The sequence below is a fragment of the Daphnia pulex genome, chromosome 11 (assembly GCF_021134715.1).
Source record: "Daphnia pulex isolate KAP4 chromosome 11, ASM2113471v1".
In the NCBI taxonomy this organism is placed as follows: domain Eukaryota; kingdom Metazoa; phylum Arthropoda; class Branchiopoda; order Diplostraca; family Daphniidae; genus Daphnia; species Daphnia pulex.
Window position 1 is genome coordinate 1,754,185 of NC_060027.1, and position 18,882 is coordinate 1,773,066.

Below are 18,882 nucleotides of genomic sequence, written 5' to 3' on the forward strand. Positions count from 1 at the left end.
ATTGTACAAGTAGCAAAGCAGCTGTTTTGTAAACGCAATTTCAGAGTAGAAGTGATTCAATCACTATCATGTTCTTGTTAATTTTTTGTTTGAATAACCGTTCAAAAGGGGGAAAAAATTTATTTTTAGAAGAATGTATATATAATTTGTATTGCAGCTAGCATTTTCGATGTCCAGAGGTCGTTGTGTGTAGAAATGAAAGTACTTTGATTTTTTAATTTGCCATTAATGAATCCAGTACAAGATAGATTTTAAAAAATTCATAGACCAGAACTTAATTAGAATATTGGCTTGTATGTGCTGTACAATATACAGTGTACATAGGCGCAGCAAGCATATAAATTGTTAATTTATTTCATTTTACGGTATGTTTTTACTATCAATTTTTTAACTTCGGGATGGCAATATTGCTTGTTTCCTATTTGAGTGGCTAAACGGTACGGCGTCTGTCCTAACTTGTCTTCCTGCAAGATGCTTCCACCGTGTTCTAGTAGAAATGTCAACACATTCAACGAACTACTTCTATTAGCTGGAATGACATAGTGGACTGGTGTCATTCCCATTCTGTCACTAGCATTTGGGTTTCCTCCATTTTCAAGTAATAACTTGATCGTGTCTAATCTTGATTGGTCGTTTTTACTTAGGATTGCTATATGGAGAGGTATGCGCTTATTAAAGTCGGAAATATTAGGATTCGCTCCGTGTTCAAGCAACAGTCTCGTTAGTTTAGTCCCGTGAATTCCCAGATTCGCAGCAGCAAAATGAAGTGGCGTTGTCCCGTTTAAACCCCTTACGTTTGCATCTCCACCATTTTCTAGGAGGATCTTCATTTGTTCAGGTGCTGTTTCGTTGACGCTATCGGCTGCATAGTGAATGGGAAAGCATTGTTCCTTTTTATCGATAAGATTAGGATCTCCCCCATTTTTCAACAGCATCTGCAAATTGGATAAGACAACAGTTTCCTTCTGGAATACTGCGGTGTGTACAGGGGAGCGTCCAAACTCATCCACAGCATTGGGATTGCCTCCGTATTCGATTAGGATTTCTATCAGTTTGGTTCCGTGGATTCCCAAATTCGCTCCGGCCATATGTAGGGGAGTAAGACCGTTGTTACCACTAACGTTTGCGTCTCCGCCATTTTCTAGAAGGATCTTAATCTTTTCAGGTGCTGATTCACTGACGCAATCGGCTGCAAAGTGAACAGGAGTGGTTCGTTTTTTATCAGGAAGATTAGGGTCTCCTCCGTTTTGAAGCAGCCGTTGCAAAACAGCCAAACAAGCACTTGATTCATTTTGATTAACAGCGTAGTGAACAGGAGAGCGTCCAAGGATATCCACAGCATTGGGATTCCCTCCATTATCAAGTATTAGTTGAACATGTTTAATTTGATCATCACATGATAGATCAACATTTCCACTAATCCGATGAAGAAGTGTTTCTCCGTTGTTATTGAGAGGAGTATTCGCTTTTTTTTCATCGACACCGACTAGTTTCCTTATTTCATTACCACAAAGGCCAATATTCAGTAAGGCGTAATGAACAGGAGTGAGTTCTTCTAAATCTTTAATAGTCAAATCCCCCCCAGAAGCTAATAAAAGTTTCACCTTTTCGTGAGCGAATTCTCCTTCGTTCTCAGTTGCGTAATGGACTGGTGTTTGACCCAATTCGTCAACGGCATTAGGATCGCTGCCATTTTCTAAAAGAATAGTTATAATTTCAATATCCTGATGCTCTTCGTTGTCGACTGCTCGATGAAGTGGTGTGCGTTTCTTTTTATCACAAATGTTTGGATTTGCGCCGTTTTCAATCAATTTTTTCAGGATTTTTGATCCGCAATCTCCATTGTTTAATATTGCTAAATGGACTAACGATATTCCAGTGTGTTCAGTAATGAAGTTGATGTCTTGTTGCAAAGCTTGTTTTTTCTTAAGAAGCAAATCTAATAATTCCAAAGCAGATTCTCCAATGTTCATCGTTGCTAAATGAATTGGTTCTATAAACCCGTCGTTTCCTTTAACGACTGCATCAAAAGCGCCTCCACTGTCAAGGAGTTGCTTCAAAATCTCAGCCGCATCGTCCCCTTGGTTAAGCGCTGCGAAGTGGATAGCCGTGAGTTCAATTAATGTTTGCTTAGCATTTGGATCTCCCCCCTGTCGAAGAAGAAGCTCCACAATTTTCGGTCCCTGATGAGATGGGTTTTGAACCGCGCAGTGAAGTGGAGTGCATCCGTTAGGTGGAGAGGGCGCGTTCGGATGTCCTCCATGTTTCAAAACTACTTGCATTATTTCAGCAGCCCAGTCTCCTCCATTACAGGCAGTAATTTGAACTATTTTTGACATTCCCTCGGTGATCCCACATCTTTGTAAAATCATTTCAGTAACTTTAGCAGCATTATGGGCGTTGCTTTGAATTGCACTGTAAACCAATGCTGCTGCAGCTTTCACCCCATACTGATTTAGTAACGAAGACCATACTCGTTCTGAAACGTTGCATTTGCGCAATGTTCCAATAGTTTCGCTGATAGTTTCTCTATCATTTTCAGAGTTTTCCGAGTACTTGATGCTCCATAGCTCGTCAATGAGTTCCTCGTCGTCGTAGTACAAACTACTCCATTCTAACTCTGGAATAATCTGCTGATAAAAAGAGAGGTGAAAGGACTAGTACATAAGAAATTAGATAAAAAGCTAGTAACATGTTACCGAATTTCCCAATGGGTTTGAATGACTGACTAAAATGTCTGGTAGATGAGACCAAAAATAAGGTACGAAAAGCTTTGGTGCGCGTTGAATCAACTTGTATAATCGATGCCAAGAAAGATTTTGTGGAATTCCTTGTTCCGCAACCATCTGTAATAAGAAAGGAAATTCAGAATATTATTACATTACCTACACGTAATATATTTACAAATTCAATTTTATTTGCAACCTGATTGATTTTATTTTTGGGGTCATATTCGGATTTGATGGCTTCCTTAATTGTTTTTTGGTATTGTTTTGTAGGGAATAGAGTGTCAGTATGAACGCCAGGTCGTAACTAGAATATTGAATGTAGTTACAGATACTAGTAGCTACTGACTACCGTATTATCTCAAAAAATACTCACGCTTGTAAACAAATTAAAGGTATTGGTCATATTTTCAATTTCTTTTGTAGTTTTCGGCTTGTCTTTGAAGAGAGTTTCATACCATTCTTGGAAATTGCGATTGCTGAATATTTCGTTCTTCCGTTTTATTTCATCTTTCTCCGGAAGAAACGTGAAAGCAGCCCAAAGTTGATCGGAAAAATGTCGTTTGGTTCGGTCGTTCGTCAAAACAAAATAAGGATGACGCAACACTAGGATCATCTTAGGACGTTTTCCAGGATCTTTGTCGGTTAACTTGAGAATCAGGTCAATCAAATCCCAACTTAGATTTTGAAGATTTGGTGGAACCAGACCTTTAACCATGGATATGTTTCGCCAAATTTCGTTGGAACTGAAAAGATGTTTTCCTTTGAGTACAATCCGCGCAATTGTAATTCCAAAAGCGTAAACATCGCTAGCGAACGAGGCTGGGTAGGTTTCACCAGGAGCACTGAGTAGTTCGGGTGCCATGTAAGTCGGTGTGCCGGGATGTTCAGTTTCACTGAACTCGGATCTGCCCGGTTTAAGTTCCTTGGCGAATCCGAAATCGGCAATTTTGGCTAAAACCAAACGAGGGGAGTGGCGCTTGAGGAGAACATTTTCCAGTTTCAAATCCTTGTGAATTATTCCCTTGTCGTGTATGTAGGCGAGACCAAGGGCAACTTGGCCGATAAGGATCTTTTCATCTAGCGAGTCTTTAGGGATTCGTTCCAACTTCCCTTCGACGTAATCTTTTAAAGATCCTTCGCACAACTCCATCACAATGAATCTAATTCAAGAAACCAATACCAATATTCAAGTTACAATTACGATTTAACTACTAATTGATGCTGGTAAAATGTAAATACGTTTTAGAATGCTTTTCGGTAACATCAAGATATTTGACGACGAACAAGTGATTTAGTTTACGAAGGGTCTCAATTTCTCTCTTAAACACGTCCTCGGCTTCTGGCTTCGGATTGCACTTCTTGCAAGCAGCTGAGAATGCGTTTCCATATCCGTCCGTATAATCGCATTTGTAAACTTTGCCGTAAGTTCCTTTTCCAAGTTCTTCTTGTATTTCTATGGAGTGGGGCTAAAAAAAAGACTTCGCTAAAAAAAAAAAAAAAAAAAAAATCAGTGAACAACGTAACAAGAGTTCTTACTTTATTATTTCCTTTGGGCACGACGATGGGCGTTTCTCCAGTTCTAATGGTGCAATGCCAAATATATTCAGAGAATAATCTAGGTGTGGTTTTGAAAGCTTCACCCACTATTTTGAAGCTGTCTATAGTTTCTGATTCAAGAAGCTAATAAAAAACAACTTAGGAGCGTACAAATTTGTAAATAATGGAAAATATTTTTTCATTCCATCTTCTGACTTACAATTTCCTTTAAATCGTCAAATTCTTCATCTTGGAACTTGCCCTCATCTACTGACTCGAACCATTTCTGCAGCTTTTCTTCATCGTTCAATATCAGACCCACTTTATCATCCATTAAATCTTGGATCAGCCTTGATCGTCCTTCGTCTGTGAAACGGGTAAATAAAGGGTGTCGCAGTATTGTGCCTGCTTCGACGACACTGTTTGAAAGGCATCCATGAACAAGAAGGCTGATTAAATCAAAGGCGAGGGCTCTGAAGTTAGCATCGATTTCAGTAAGACTGTCAAGAGGGACGGATTCATTCGGCTCGGCTTCTTCTTTAGTTGCAGCAGAGTAAAACAAGCAACCGAGTTGGAATAGATCGGTTTTGGCATCCTGCAATTATTAAAGGTAAAGAGCATTGTACCCTATCACTACACTGCTGAGTGTCAATAAATTATTACCTTGCATCCGTATCCTGCTAATTTCACAACAACCCGCTTGGATTTTGAATCTCTTTTCCAAAACAGGACATTTTCCAACTTTAAATTTCCGTGCTGGAATTTTTGGCGGTGAAGATAATCAAGACCGCAGGCTATTTGCCACATGACATCAGTTGCTTTGACATGCGATGCAACACTCTCGTCAAGTGTTTTGCGGCAATAGTCCAGCATTGATCCCTGACATAATTCCATCACAAGGTAACTGTAAATATATGCATCAAGAAAATCCTTCAGAGCCCATATTTCAGAATTTAAAATTAAATGATTAATTAATGCTAGTAGAAATAGTGTGTTTTACCGGATATCATCTTGGATGCTACACTGTAAGTACTGAACTAGATTATTGTAACACAATTTGAGCAACTTTTCCCAGTGCTGCTCATCTTGGTGCCCACTTATCTGACTATCCGTGCTGTTCACTAAAAATTGTTTCACAGCGACTGGCTGACCTTTAAAAGTTCCTTTGAAGACTCCTTGGCCGTTGCCGTCACTTCCCAAAAGGTTGGCTGAAGACGCACTGAATTGTAAATCTCCAAAACAAATTTCTGCCATTTTCTCTTAATCATCTAAGAATACAGAACGTTAGAATTTCTGTACATGGCCGTCCGCTGTAAGTGACCGCGCTATTGAAACTGATATCAAACATCGACATGGAAGAAAAGGCTGGATAACGCAACATATGCTTATTTTCAGTTGTTATCTTCATCTTATCCAAGATCTTATCTTATGTATGCATGTTCGCATCAGTAATTTAAAGTCGTTTAAATCCAGCATTGAAATTATCTTTTTTTTTAATTATTATTTTGAAACATAGCATAGCGCAAGGTGAACGTTGGAGTGTTCCATGTAAGATAGAATACGTTTGGGAATTTTTGTGAATTCTAGTGTATGGTTTTATAATTTTCTAAGTCAAATAGCAGCACTTAAGAAGAACTTGGTGGTCCTTGATTCATGTCAATTGGTGAGAAGACTGCCAGTAAACAACTCAGGTATTATTTGTTTAACATGCTTTAAGCGTACGGCAAATTTCCCCTCTTAGTCTTACCGGCTTTACCGTATTAACCATATTTTTTCTTTTTAATTATTGATTCAGGTTCTCTCTCTTGGATTGGTCACATGAAATGAGAAACACTCTTCAGGTTACCACAGCGATCCTACCCTCACAAATACTAGGTTAAGTTCTCTTTACTTTTAACCCTTTTACCAATATTGCACACGGAGTTCATCTTTCCCTTTAGTTGAAGAGGAATCGTATTTCTCTTTTCCAAAATCCCTTGGGATCTCAGTATGAGCCAAAATTGTATTTCACTTTTCATTGTTTGAACGATAGAATAATTGGGGAGTTGCCTCATATCATCGCGTGAATGTTACATAGCGGTTGTAGTTATACTGAGATGAAACACTGATATTGAAGTCTCAGACTACAACATTGGCCCGTGTAATATTAATGTGTCAAATTTAGTCAAATTTTAAATCCAATACCGGCAGATAAAATTAATAGGAATATATGTGGATCAGTTTCTTAATTAAAATTGAAATGTTAAGCTGTTCACATGACCGCCCACTTGCATCTAAACCAGTCTTTGCTACCGAATTGAGACACCACGGCCATCTTATTGGAGGTTGAATTGTACACCGTGTTCACGACTGGGGTGTTGGAGTTAGCGACCTTTTCTCCCAAGTTACATTCACTTACATTTTCCATTTCAATGGCCTCGTAAAACTAAAAAGAAAGAAGTATTTCAAAGGACTTCATAAAACATAAGATTTTGATTGCGGAGATACTATCATATTATGGAAATGGTCTTACATTCAACGACGAACCGCTAGTAATATTGAGCGATGAGCAAGAGATTTGAACACGCGTAGCAGTCGGCGAAAAGATAAAGAATAGGCAAGAACTCGTCCCACCGGTTGTTGCGTTGTAATACGGTTGAATGACGCCGTTGCTAGCCGTAGAATTCGTATCGACGCAAACTGAAAATTAAAAATTAACAAAGTCAAGTTATTATGAAGCGTATAGATGTGCTTAAACATTTTAAATAATGACGTCTAGATGTAGATAATGGCGGGAATGGAGTTGTTGATCTAATAGTTGTTTTTGTGGTTAGTTTTGCTGTTGTTTTTAGAGTGGTTGTTGGTTTTGTAGTTGTTTTTAGTGTTGTTGGTTTTGTAGTTGTTTTTAGAGTTGTTGGTTTTGTGGTTTTCAAAGTTGTTGGATTTTTAGTTGTTTTTAGAATGGTTGTTGGCTTGGTAGTTGTCTTCAAAGTTGTCGTTGGTTTCACAGTTGTTGCCTTAAGGGTTGTTGATCGCAAAGTTGTCTTCTTAAGCGTTGTTTGTCCGTACTGTTTTATACAAATGCAAATTTCTTTCGTGATTCAGATTATATAGGCAGGTAGAATATCAATATCAAACTATACAGTGAACGGAACATACCCCACTTGGAGCATTAGAGATGACGGCAAACAGGACAAATATCGCGATCACTTTCATTCTATCCACGAAAAATATAGTGAGAACTGAGAAAGGAATTAGGCTAATTGGATTAAAAAGTAAAAAATATCAAAAACTGCAAACCTTTTTCGATTCAATCAAGGCTAGCGCAAATGACGTCAAATTATTTTTTCTCTCTAAAAGCGGATATAGGTTTTGGCTTGTAACTGGTCTAGCATCTAAACAGCAAAACGTCCTATGTCTTTCTAACTAATAAATAGAAAAAAGACGAAAACTTGCAGTCAACTTCAACCAGATACAGATGCAACTTACATATGTCGCTCTCGAATATGGCAACCAAACCAACGAAGCGTAAACTATTCGTAACATATGGAGAAACACTATCTGTGGCCCAACAAAGGCAATGAAACACTTTTTTCTCTGTTATGTAATGTTTAATTTTGTTACGAATTTTTTCGTAGTAGACGTTCAATATGAAAGATGAGAATAATCAATTACTGCAACAAGCGGTCATATCTCATAAGACCTTCAGTTATTTTAAATACAAAGCCATTCGTAAACTTTCGAAAATTTCGTTGAAGTATTTATTCTTTAAAATTGTTAATATTAAAAAAAAAAAATTATGAAAATGTTCAAAAACCTTAGCAAACTCGCAACGCCACACATACCAAATTGCGGAATGTGGTATGCTGCAAGTCTCACCGTTTTTCCAGAATCGTCTGCTAAAAAAACATGTTCGGCTTCGGCATGCTGAGCAAAAACCACGTTTATGGAGTTAAAGAGTTCTGAATTTACCCTATAAAAACCTAAGGTATATAAAGGCAAAAGATATCATTTTAGTTATTTACTATTCTCGGGTCATATTGTTTGATCAGCAGTGTATGTGAATTTGTCGAGAAAATGTTAACTACGGTTAGAAATGAGCTGATGAGCAGCGATTGTAATACGGAAACGGAATATTACCCTTTTGGGAACACGCGAGTTCGAAACGTGTTCAAGGATTTCTATTTAGGAGGGAAAATCTATAGTAACGTGAATCAAGTGACTAAGGTATTTACTTTGCGACCAACTATTATCAATTTCTTGTATATCTTTAGACTTTATTGTTGAGGCAGTCACCAATTTACGTTTGTTATTTAGGTTCTCTTATTGGGTTGTGGTGATCTAAGAAATACCTTTCAAGCAACAACTTCCAAGAATCCTAAAAATTTAGAAATTCATCTCAATGATATTCATCCTTCTGTCTTGGCTCGAAATATCATAATTTTGAAAATTGTGTCAGCACGTGATTTCAATCCTGACAATGATGAAGATTTTTGTTTTCTGTGGGATGTGTGGTACAATATTGATTGGCCAGAAGAAACCAGGAAGAGGTTTCTTACTGTTGTAAAGGAATTGATGAATGAGAAATTACCGGATAATGTCTCAATTCCCAACAATAGTCACTTTGAAAAGATTAAGAATTTGTGGAGCAACTGGCATTCCGTTTCCTCTAGGAACAAAACTGATGGTGAATCACTCATGAAAAAAATCTGGGGACAAAGGTAACTTTATTAAAAGTAACTAAATAAGTTTACGAGTGGCATGTTAGACTAATACTTATATATTATTTATCAGGAATCAGTGCTTGTTGGACTTGTGGGAAGTCTTGTATCCAGGATATTTACAAGAAAAAGCAACATTAAAAAATGCTGATCTCTACACTACCTCAGTAAATGAACTGGCTGAACAGTTTCATAATCGTGAAGGGTTTACAGGATTGGCTCCTTGTGTTAAAAAAAAAATTTACAATGAAGTGCTCAAATGCTACAGAAATGGCAGTAGCCGCCTTCAAAATGACGACAAATTGGTGTGCGTCAACCCAACTATGCTGAACCCCGAGACCCATGATTGGAAACTCTTCTGCTTATTAACTCCGTTTGAAGGTTATCTGCCGATGGAAAAAGGAGAGCTGATAACTTCAGTTGAAGAAATCATGAACCAATCCTGCTCCAAAATACTCAAGAGATTGGTGTCTTCCTATCTCAGACGAATTGAAACAATCGAAATCGTTTTTCATTTGGAAGAAGCCATAAAACATTGCTATTCAGACGCAAACAAGTTTGACGTCATCGACTGCTCTAATTTCGTGGATCATGTAGGGTTAGCCAATTTAGTTGTTGCATGCTGCCAAAAGTTGTCAGATAACCCGAATGCAGTTTTTTATACCGAAATAATGACTGACCGTCATCATTCGGCCAACACAATCGTCGAGACATCCCTTTGTGTTCCATTGAGTTTGATTCCCACCATTTACGGGTTAAGATTGGCTGACCATGTTGAATTAAGGGATTCTGCCGTAGATTACTTACGTTGCATCACCCTTCAAAGAGGACGCCCAGTGAATCTCTGCTGGCAAAAAGTACCACACTTTCAGAACATCAAATTGATTCCTTCTCCTGATTTAAGTCGATGCCTAACAAAGCTGGCCAAATTCTGCCATCTAACAACATTTCCAAAACCTGCCTCTCTAACAAGCAGTGCTGGAAGTGAAATCTACTACACTCCCCTAACATTCAACTATATTTTGGATTCAATGATCAAGAGACTGGGACATGATTTTTTGTTACCAGACATATGTCAGCTTGAAATCGCTCCCCAATTCAGACTGGCTCGAAGATTTCTGGAGGATTGGAAGAACGGGAAGAAAATGAAGAAATTTTCTGCTGGTTTTGTGTCCACAGTGAAGTCTGCAGTTAGCGAAAAATCTACCACTCTACTTCGGCTAGTTTTTGTCCGAAAAGCTTCTTATAAGCTTAATCCTGACTTATCCGGACCTGATGTTCATTTCATCGACAATTTTGAACTTGAATTGAAACATTCTTCAAAAGGAACAACAGTGGAGGCGGTGTCGTTTTTACTGGCTCATGATCATAGTTTCGATGATTCGTACGGTGCATTTATTTTCAATGCGTTGAATGGAACGCCACTCCTACTCTTAGAGTGTTTTGAATCGATGCGGGTAGAGGAATATAGTGTACCGTACCCGATTGAACAAAACAAATCTCAAATTTCGCTGGATCCTAAAGAAAAAATGTACATGAAGGTTGAAAGTTGTATCGAGTCAGAAGAACTGTACACTCTTAGGATGACCATTGAATGTAATGGAAATGTTTCAGGTGAATAATTTTACATTTCAAATGGGTATTGATGTTGTAAGTACCCATTTTTAATCTTTCCATTTTTACAGGATTGAAGATATCCACCAACGAGCAGGCCCCCTGCGAATCCTCCCATGACGTCACAGTTTCATTGACTCAACCCAACAAAATCAAACCGTTGTCCTTAACATTTCCATTTCCGATCCTTGCGAAAAATATTCAAGCGACGCTCCATCGAAAAAGTCAACATGTCGATTTGTTGGTGAAGAAATCCCTGCTGGAACCTTGGCCATGCGAGTTTCACACTAAAAAGTCTAAATGGATAATTGACGATTTAGTTCCCTGGAAAAACGAGTCACTCAAGTCTGAAAATGTGTTCAACAGTGTGGAACACCATCTGAGCAGCCAGTTTTTATCTAAGGATTTCGATGTAGACCATTATCTTGATTCGAAGAGTTCTGCTTTGGAAAGCTTGCGCTTTAAGCTTGTAGCATTGATGTTCGATAATTCTGAGTTTGTCAGTTACGGTCGAAATGACGATTGGTACCTGTTGAAACTCCATCGGCCCCTTCTTACTTCACCAATGGGAAGCCCCATATTGCTGATTACTGCTCTCGATGATAACTATACAAAAAATATTTCGAAGAAAATATCTCTAAACCCAACTGTGCTTAAAGAAGTTATGGATCACTTTAAGATTTACGAGAAAGTTTTTCCACTTGGCACACCCAAGGACAAGTTGGATTTGGATGCCGAGACCGAAGAAGAGTTTCAATTGTTTCGTTTTCTCCTGCGTTTGAACTCAACTAGGTAATCCACTTACTAGCTTGCTTAAAGTTCGTTCCTACATAACTGATTTTCTGTTCACACAACTCAGAATCGAGCCCAGCAAATGGCAGAAGGAGAATATTCCTCTAGGAGGTAGCAGTCCTTGGCTTGCTACTTTCCTTTCGCCTCTCTACCAGGATTCCGTATCGACGGAAAGCATCAAGGATGAACCAGCTGACGAGAAGTGCTGTGCCGCTTGTAAGAAAATCCCTGAGAAGTTGAAGATTTGCAGTCGTTGCCGTTCCACTGTTTACTGCAGTGTCGAGTGTCAACATTCTCATTGGCCAATGCACAAACTCATTTGCAAGAAATTGTAATTTTGCCAAAACTTCATCCAGACTCTGATCAAGCAGCTTCATCCGTGAGTTTATTCTGAGTTATTGAATGGCCAGATAACTGATTGACCTGTTAAACTTAAAAATTCAGATATTGCTGTAATCAAAAGCATCGCTGCATTATTGAAGAGCAAGTTTTTTTTTTTTTTTTTAATTTGTTTTTTTGGGTTGGATTAGTTCATGAACAACTCTTGATGCATCATTTAAACTTTTTTGTATTGAAAATCAAGATTACATTTAATATTGTAACAATTTTAATATTTAAAAAAAAAATTTTGATTTTTAAAAGTGCAGTAAATGCAAAATTTCTTCGAAATTTGCGTTCCGAACGTATCGAGCTTCCGTCAACGCCCTTTGGTATAATCTATTGGATTCCGAATAATACGGAATATATGTATTGTAACTTTATTTTTAGACGCGGAGCGCTATATGCTGCTGTAATGATCGGGAGAAGATAAAGTTTTATTAACGCGTCTTATTGACGGAGAAATCCAATTCTCTTCTTCTTCTTCCCGTCCTTAAAACATTTGTTTTGATTCGATTGGTTCAGCAGCTAATAGTACCGCCGTTTTATCTGCTTTTTAATAGCGTAAGCGCATTTACGCATTTCATAATGATTTATTTAAAAATAATCCGGTTGACATTTCTTTATTTTACTTACACAATTCAAACAATGGTAAAGAAACCCGAATACGTATAATGCAACAGCTATGACCGGCCGTGTCTAGGTGGGGGGTTTATTAACTAGTGTAGTGTCTAGGTTTACGGACTCCAATAGCACTTTTTGCCGTTATTAGAGTGGTTCTGATTACGGGCTCCAATATTTGACATTGGAGAAGTTTCGCTGACGTTGACGCTATCTTCATCCTTTGCCGTCTGGAGCGCTGTTACATCAAACGATAGGGTGGCGTTTTCCTTGCTCCGCCTTCGTTAACAATAGAAAAACGTTAGGTGTGAAATCATTTTCGTAGTCAAAACGCAGTAGGCGCCTAATGTAGAAGCCATTTTCCTTGGTCGTGTTTGATTGTTATTCCAATCCAAGTTTTCTTAATTTACTTAACCTTAGACAAAAACAAAAATGATTAGTCCTACACGATGCCAACCCCTGGAAGATTTCCCTCTTTATTACCCATTTGGAAGCACTCGAGTTCGAAACGTTCTGAAATATTTCAAAGATCAAAGCTCTGGTGAGAAGACTAATAGTAAAACTACTCAGGTATTTTGTTTGACATGCTTTCAGTGTGGTCTTAGTCTTACCATGTTGACCGTAATTAATTTATCTAGGTTCTCTTTCTTGGATCTGGGGACATGAGGGAAACTCTTCAGGCAACAACAGCTGAGCATGTCCACAATTTTCACTTCCATCTTAATGATAATTGTCCATCAATTGTGGCTCGCAACATCATGATCTTGAAAATTCTGTCAGCTCAAGGTTTTGATCCCAATAAGGAAGAAGATTTCAGCTTTCTGTGGGATGTTTGGTATAATACCGAGTGGTCAGAGATCACTAGAAAACGATTTCTCATTGTTTTAAATGATCTGTTGGATGAGAAGTTACCAGAAAATGTTATTGTTCCTGATCCAAACCATTACAAAAGTCTGAAGAAAATATGGAAAGTTTGGCACACTATTTCTTCAAGAAGCCAATCAGATTCTGAAACGCTGTTGTGTGAAGCCAAGAAAAAGAGGTAACTCAATTTCAATTACATTCTTTAACTTATATCTAAATTGAAAACATTCACACTCTAGATCTGAACTTCTTGTGACATCACACGAATTTACCGTTAACCCCCCTCGCAATTCAGATGAAAAAATAACCCATGCCAAAGCTTATTCAAGAGCAGTAAACGAGATCACCCAGTATTTAATGAAGAGAAATGCGATTGGAGACCTGGAAGACTCTGTGGGGCGGATAATTGAGCAGGAATTTCAAGCGTTTTACAAAAGAGGCAACTGCCGATTCAAAAATGAATTGAAAACGGTGTGTATTAATCCGACGTTTCTAAATCCTGACACCGAGCAATGGCAAGTCCACTACTCATCGTGCCCTTTCCTTGGCTATCTTCCATTATCGCAAGAAGAACTAATAACGTCAGTCAAAGACAAAATTCTTCTACCCACCTGCCAGAAAATTCTGAAAAACACACTGGCTTCCTACCGAAGTCGTATTGCAGACATCCAAGTATTTTTCCACTTAGAAGATGCCCTGGAATTTTGTTTCACGGACGCAAACAAGTTTGACGTCATCGACTGTTCTAACCTCGTGGATCGTGTCGGACTTGCTAATCTCCTCAACGCTGCAAGTGGAAAATTGTCGAATAATCCGGGAGCCATTTTGTTTACTGTAAGTAGGGGTTGGACCGAATTCGCTCCTACTGTAGAGATGTACGTCGAGCATGTTCTTTGCTGCCCTTTGAGGATGATCCCCACAATTTATGGATTCAAACTGAATGAGCACGTGGAACTTGGATCTCGGTGTCCCCCCAGTTTGCATTTTGCCATCCCGGCTAACCTTTCCTGGCAGAAAGCAATTCCTTTTCAGAACATTGTTATGTCTCCTTCCTCCTCTTTAACGGATTTTTTGAACAAGCTGGCCCAGAAATGTTTTGTTGGTGAGCGCTTTCCAAACCCCAGTCAGGTTTTAAGTTACCAATTGGCAGTGTCAGAGAGGCATCATTTCTCTCCGCTAACATTTCACTACATCGTCAGCTCCATGAGGCAGCGCCTTGGAGGAGATCACTGGATTAAATATGCTCTCCTATCGGAAATTTCTCCCCTTTTCAACATGACAAGACGTACATCGGAGGCCTGGGAAAAGGGCCTGGGAATTTTGAAGATGACAGCAGAAATACCCATCAACTCTATTAATAGAGATGCATTAAAGGTTTTAATTCCGCAATTGGGTTTAGCCACTTTTCGCTTGGCTCTTATGCCATGTAGTCCTTCTACAAGCCATTTTATTCACGGAATCACTCGCAAGTATACAAACATCACTTTTTCCGGTACTATTGGATCTTACATCATCGACAATTTCTCACTAGAAATTAACGAAAAAAGCGAGAAAATTGTCGCTACCTTTTTAATTGCGTCTGATCACAACCTTCCTGAAGTGTACAGTGGATACGTGATTGAAAGTGTGAATCATTGTCCTGTGCTCAGTTTCGGTTCTCTGAAATCCATGCTCACTGAAACGTTTCATCTTCCTTACCCGTTTTCTCGTCCAGTACCTTCCCCTGTGTTTGTTCCCAGTCCTGGTGTATCGTTCATGAAAGTCGCCAGCTGTACCGAGTGCGAGCATCAATTTAAACTGAAGATAATCTTCAATTGCAACGAAACTGTTACAGGTAAACTTTTGTTGCGTTTATCGCTAAGCTAATAATTTAAATTCTTTTTCGTTCGATTTCAGGACTAACGCTTTCCACCGATCAATTACTACCGTGCAAGTCTGCACATCAAGTTACTCTATCTCTAAACCAGCCTTCCAAATCGAATTCTTTGACTTTGTCATTTCCTTATCCTATTCTTGTCCCTGGACTCAGCGTTACTCTTCATCTTAAAGACCGTTTTATTGACCTTATATTGAAGAAAGGATGGTGGGAGCCGTGGCCGGTTGAGTTCCAATCGAACGAAGAATGGAAATGGAATGTTGATTCTTTGAAACCTTGGAAAAATTATGTGAGCCGTTCCATTCCGGGAGTTGACTGCACCACGTTGAATTTCCATCTCCAATCGCAATTTATCTTGGATTTTAAATTGAATGATCCAAGACCAAGAGATGTATCTCCAGTCATAGAACCTTCCCACTGGAATTTAAGGGCTGAGCAATTGAACGAGAGAGAAGCTTTGCAATCTCTCCGGCAAAGGTTGAAATCGCTACTTTTTGACCCAGCTACAGAGGATCGCGAATGTTTTGGCATTCAAACAATTGATGAATCGTCAACTACGGATTGGCGCATCTTGGTTTTAATCCACAAGCCCCTTCTCATATCTCCTCTGGGCAGTCCGATTCGATTGTTGACTGTGATTGACAAACAGATGGCTAATGTCCTTATGGAACAGAAAATGTTAAATGAGGAGACATACGCGAAGGGATACAATGGAATTATCGGCTGTATTACAGGAAAAACGGTCGAAATGATCTCTGTTGAACCCTACGAATTGCTGCTATGGAACTTGATTTTGAGACTCAACTCGACTAAAATCGTGCCCGGTTCAGAGCAAACAAGACTCCTTCCTTCGGGAATGAACAGCTTTTGGTTGTTTGCTACCTTCATGTCTCCGCTTTACGCCTATGCTCCTGCTCATCCAAATAGTATCCGCGCGGTGTTGTCTACACTTGCCGACGAAAATCGCTGTGGAGCTTGCAAGAAAGACCCCCAAATTCCGAAGCGTTGCAGTCGCTGCCGTTCCATCGTTTATTGCAGTGTCGAGTGTCAGCGCAGTAATTGGCCGCAACACAAACTGCTGTGTAAGCGCAAGTAGTAAAAACAAACCAGCACATCCCAAGTCCGTTCTTGTTCAATTTTTCATTGTTAATTTTGCGGTAAATTTAATTTTTCGTACCGCAATCTTATTGGAACGTTGATAAGCAAGTGTTTGATTGTCGCTGACTGTTTTTTCATGGAAATTGGTATAACTTGTTGAATTCAGAATAAAATCTTCATTCAGAAAAAGAATCTCGTGGTTACAGTACTGAAGTTCGATATTTATCCGAACTCGCGTTGCAACAGCAACAGAGTGACCCTACTTTTTCAATGAGTAAACAGAGTCTGGAGTTTAAAACGTTGTACAAGTTAGTGAACTATAATAATCTATTAGCTTTAAACCTTGTGTCTGTGTAATACTTTCTAAATCAGGCCCTTTTTGCGAGTTGCAAACGAATTGTTACTTGCACGTTTATTTTAGCTAACGATGGCTTTATCATAGCCTTGTATCATTTTGAGCTGTCAAATTAGTCAGTTTCAGCTACTTTGTCCTTCCCTGTAAAAATGTATCGGCAGTTATTGTGTGTTAACTTTTTGGTGATGACTGACGATAGCTATTCCACCAACAAAGCTCACTTGTTAATTGTTCGATGATGGTTTTTTTTTCCTACTAAATCTATTTCACGGAGATGACGAATATTTTGGTTTATTTTTTTTCCGTCCCACTCTTATGTCCGTGGATGCTAAGGGCTGTCACTAGGTGGCTAAATATTTCAGTGTGTTTAGGGATTCAGCCCTTCTATTTTGTGTTGGTATTGGGGGAGGGGATCAAAGTTTTGAGACGACTGACTTTCAACTAGTTCTTTACCATCGAGACGCTGGCCGAGAAGGTTACTTTAGTTATTTCTGGGTACTGTCTTTCCCGACATTGTTCTTCATAAAAAAGGTAATTACTGCTTTAATTCTAAATGTATGTTTTTTATAGTTAATTTACGATCTTAAATTCATACTAGCCAATTCAAAGTGGCCATGCCTGTTGTACACTTGTTCAAAATGTCGTCTCTTGCTCCATGTTGCACGTTTCGTCACACGTCAAAGTACTTCAGAACAGTGCAAATAATAATGTTGAATAACTTAATAATCCTAAGACTTTGTTTCCATATTAAAATTCTGTAATTGAGTTTGAGATTGAGTTTTTTAGATAACTAATTATTAAACATTTGTTATCTAAAGTTACACATCATTTGGAAATAGTTTCTGTGATTTGTTTTGTGAATTTTTGCAGTTGAGAGATGCACTTGGATAAAGCTTGCGAAAGCATGCACAGTTAAGAATAATTAGAGAAGTTTCTTTTACTAATCTAATTTATTTTTTGACAGGTTGGTGGAGATGTTTCTCAATGTGCAGTGCAGATGAGTGCCCCAAGTCAGCAAGATGCCTGTTGCCCCCAAGTGTTGCGAGATGAAAATGGGAAGAAAATGGAAATCTGAAATGGTAACCATTTATGTGAAAAACACCTTCAGTGGGTTTGCATTTTGCTTAACTTGTTGTCTCTGTTCTGTGCTTAGAAATAAGTAGGGCATAATACTTTGATTTAGATGACATTTGACAGTTACTAATTGTGTCTAATTAGAGCCTTTGTGAAAAGTTGTAATTTTCTTTAAACAATAACTTTCTTAGACAGAATTGAATTTTCATTTTTTTATTTGTTTGAAAATGTTTTGGGTTAACTCGTGTTCTTTTGCTTTATTAGATTCCTTGGTAGATTTGGTGTTGAAGCTGTTAATGGTGGTGATTTCTGGTGTGCAGTGGTGTGGAAGTCATTTTCGAGAAATGCACTGATATGAAGTTTCTGCAGACTTGCTGTTCAACATCAGACTTCGTAAAACAATGTTGGTGTTGATGCAGTGTTGAGCTGTCGTGAAAAATAGTTCGTGTTGCCAGATGACTTTCTGGCATTTTGTTGGTGTGTTCTTCTGCTTCCTGTACACATGTTGAGGTAATGCTGGATGAAAAGTTTATTCAATTATCGACTTTAACTAAATCTCTGTTCTTGATTCAGTTCAATCGGACGCCGCCGTTTCAAACTTGATCCACTGGTGAAGCTAAGGAGAAGTTGCTGTTATTCAAGACTGAGATTATTCAGATTTATTGACAAATTAAAAATGCAAATCTATTGTCCCTTTTCCCTAAGTAAACAAAATGACCTTACTTGTGTGAAAACAAGGAATGTTGTCATGGAATGGGGAATTGTAAAGAGATTATATATTATCTATGAAATAAGTTAAACCACAAACTGAAATGTTCCTCTGCTTTTAATCAATAACATGAACTCATTAAAAAAATAAACCATTGTAATCAAAAATGTTTTCTCCTGCAAATTAATCACTACACATACTCTTAAATCACAACATTCAATAATTTTTTTTGTAAATAACTACCAGCCCAAATTTTTATTAAATTTTAAAATTTGCTAAAAACAACCACCATTTATTATTTTACTAAGTCTTTTTCGCAAAAAATTGTCCCATGTTTTTTTTTTGTTTATAAAATTAAAACAATTTTTATATTTATTATTCTTTTATTTATTTTAACACAACCACATATATATTTTTTGGCCCCCAGGGAGGGGGGGGCCTGTGACTTTCCCAACCGCGATAATAACATGTGCCGTTATTATTTTGTTGGTGCGGAAAGCCGGAATTTAATCTAGCAGTTGTCGAGTGTATCAAAA

The 18,882-nt window shown here is 38.3% G+C and overlaps 4 protein-coding genes and 2 long non-coding RNA genes across 8 annotated transcripts; 4 read left to right on the forward strand and 2 right to left on the reverse strand.

Annotated features, from left to right (window-relative positions):
- Positions 1-123: 123 nt before the first annotated feature.
- On the reverse strand, positions 124-5,519 carry LOC124207777. Its single transcript, XM_046605395.1, has 9 exons — positions 5,266-5,519; positions 4,929-5,169; positions 4,486-4,860; positions 4,266-4,409; positions 3,969-4,195; positions 3,103-3,889; positions 2,926-3,033; positions 2,700-2,846; positions 124-2,630 (listed from the first exon to the last, which is right to left on the reverse strand). Exons 1-9 carry the CDS (start codon positions 5,517-5,519, stop codon positions 351-353), a joined length of 4,563 nt encoding a protein of 1,520 aa, XP_046461351.1. The 3' UTR covers positions 124-350.
- A 64-nt stretch (positions 5,520-5,583) lies between these two features.
- Positions 5,584-6,388, forward strand: LOC124207784. Its single transcript, XR_006880132.1, has 2 exons — positions 5,584-5,956; positions 6,061-6,388. It is a non-coding gene; the product is annotated as an uncharacterized LOC124207784 (long non-coding RNA).
- Positions 6,254-7,692, reverse strand: LOC124207783 (cell wall protein DAN4-like). Of its 2 annotated transcripts, none has more exons than XM_046605407.1 (5): positions 7,545-7,692; positions 7,404-7,461; positions 7,018-7,312; positions 6,778-6,944; positions 6,254-6,690 (listed from the first exon to the last, which is right to left on the reverse strand). In XM_046605407.1, exons 2-5 carry the CDS (start codon positions 7,458-7,460, stop codon positions 6,517-6,519), a joined length of 693 nt encoding a protein of 230 aa, XP_046461363.1. In that variant the 5' UTR covers position 7,461; positions 7,545-7,692; the 3' UTR covers positions 6,254-6,516. The 2 variants fall into 2 exon arrangements, with proteins under 2 accessions (XP_046461363.1, XP_046461362.1); XM_046605406.1 differs by having other exon boundaries at positions 7,404-7,486.
- A 403-nt stretch (positions 7,693-8,095) lies between these two features.
- On the forward strand, positions 8,096-11,977 carry LOC124207786. 2 transcript variants are annotated; one of them, XM_046605409.1, is made up of 6 exons: positions 8,096-8,232; positions 8,297-8,471; positions 8,562-8,965; positions 9,039-10,579; positions 10,651-11,371; positions 11,439-11,977. In XM_046605409.1, the coding sequence occupies exons 2-6, from the start codon at positions 8,322-8,324 to the stop codon at positions 11,704-11,706; spliced, it is 3,084 nt and encodes a 1,027-aa protein (XP_046461365.1). In that variant the 5' UTR covers positions 8,096-8,232; positions 8,297-8,321; the 3' UTR covers positions 11,707-11,977. The 2 variants fall into 2 exon arrangements, with proteins under 2 accessions (XP_046461365.1, XP_046461364.1); XM_046605408.1 differs by having other exon boundaries at positions 8,114-8,232; positions 8,300-8,471.
- Positions 11,978-12,502: 525 nt separating this feature from the next.
- LOC124207787 lies at positions 12,503-16,397 on the forward strand. The gene is made up of 4 exons (XM_046605410.1): positions 12,503-12,940; positions 13,009-13,412; positions 13,474-15,068; positions 15,131-16,397. Exons 1-4 carry the CDS (start codon positions 12,803-12,805, stop codon positions 16,204-16,206), a joined length of 3,213 nt encoding a protein of 1,070 aa, XP_046461366.1. The 5' UTR covers positions 12,503-12,802; the 3' UTR covers positions 16,207-16,397.
- A 557-nt stretch (positions 16,398-16,954) lies between these two features.
- LOC124207788 lies at positions 16,955-18,513 on the forward strand. Its single transcript, XR_006880134.1, has 4 exons — positions 16,955-17,094; positions 17,528-17,642; positions 17,902-18,147; positions 18,211-18,513. It is a non-coding gene; the product is annotated as an uncharacterized LOC124207788 (long non-coding RNA).
- Positions 18,514-18,882: the final 369 nt, after the last annotated feature.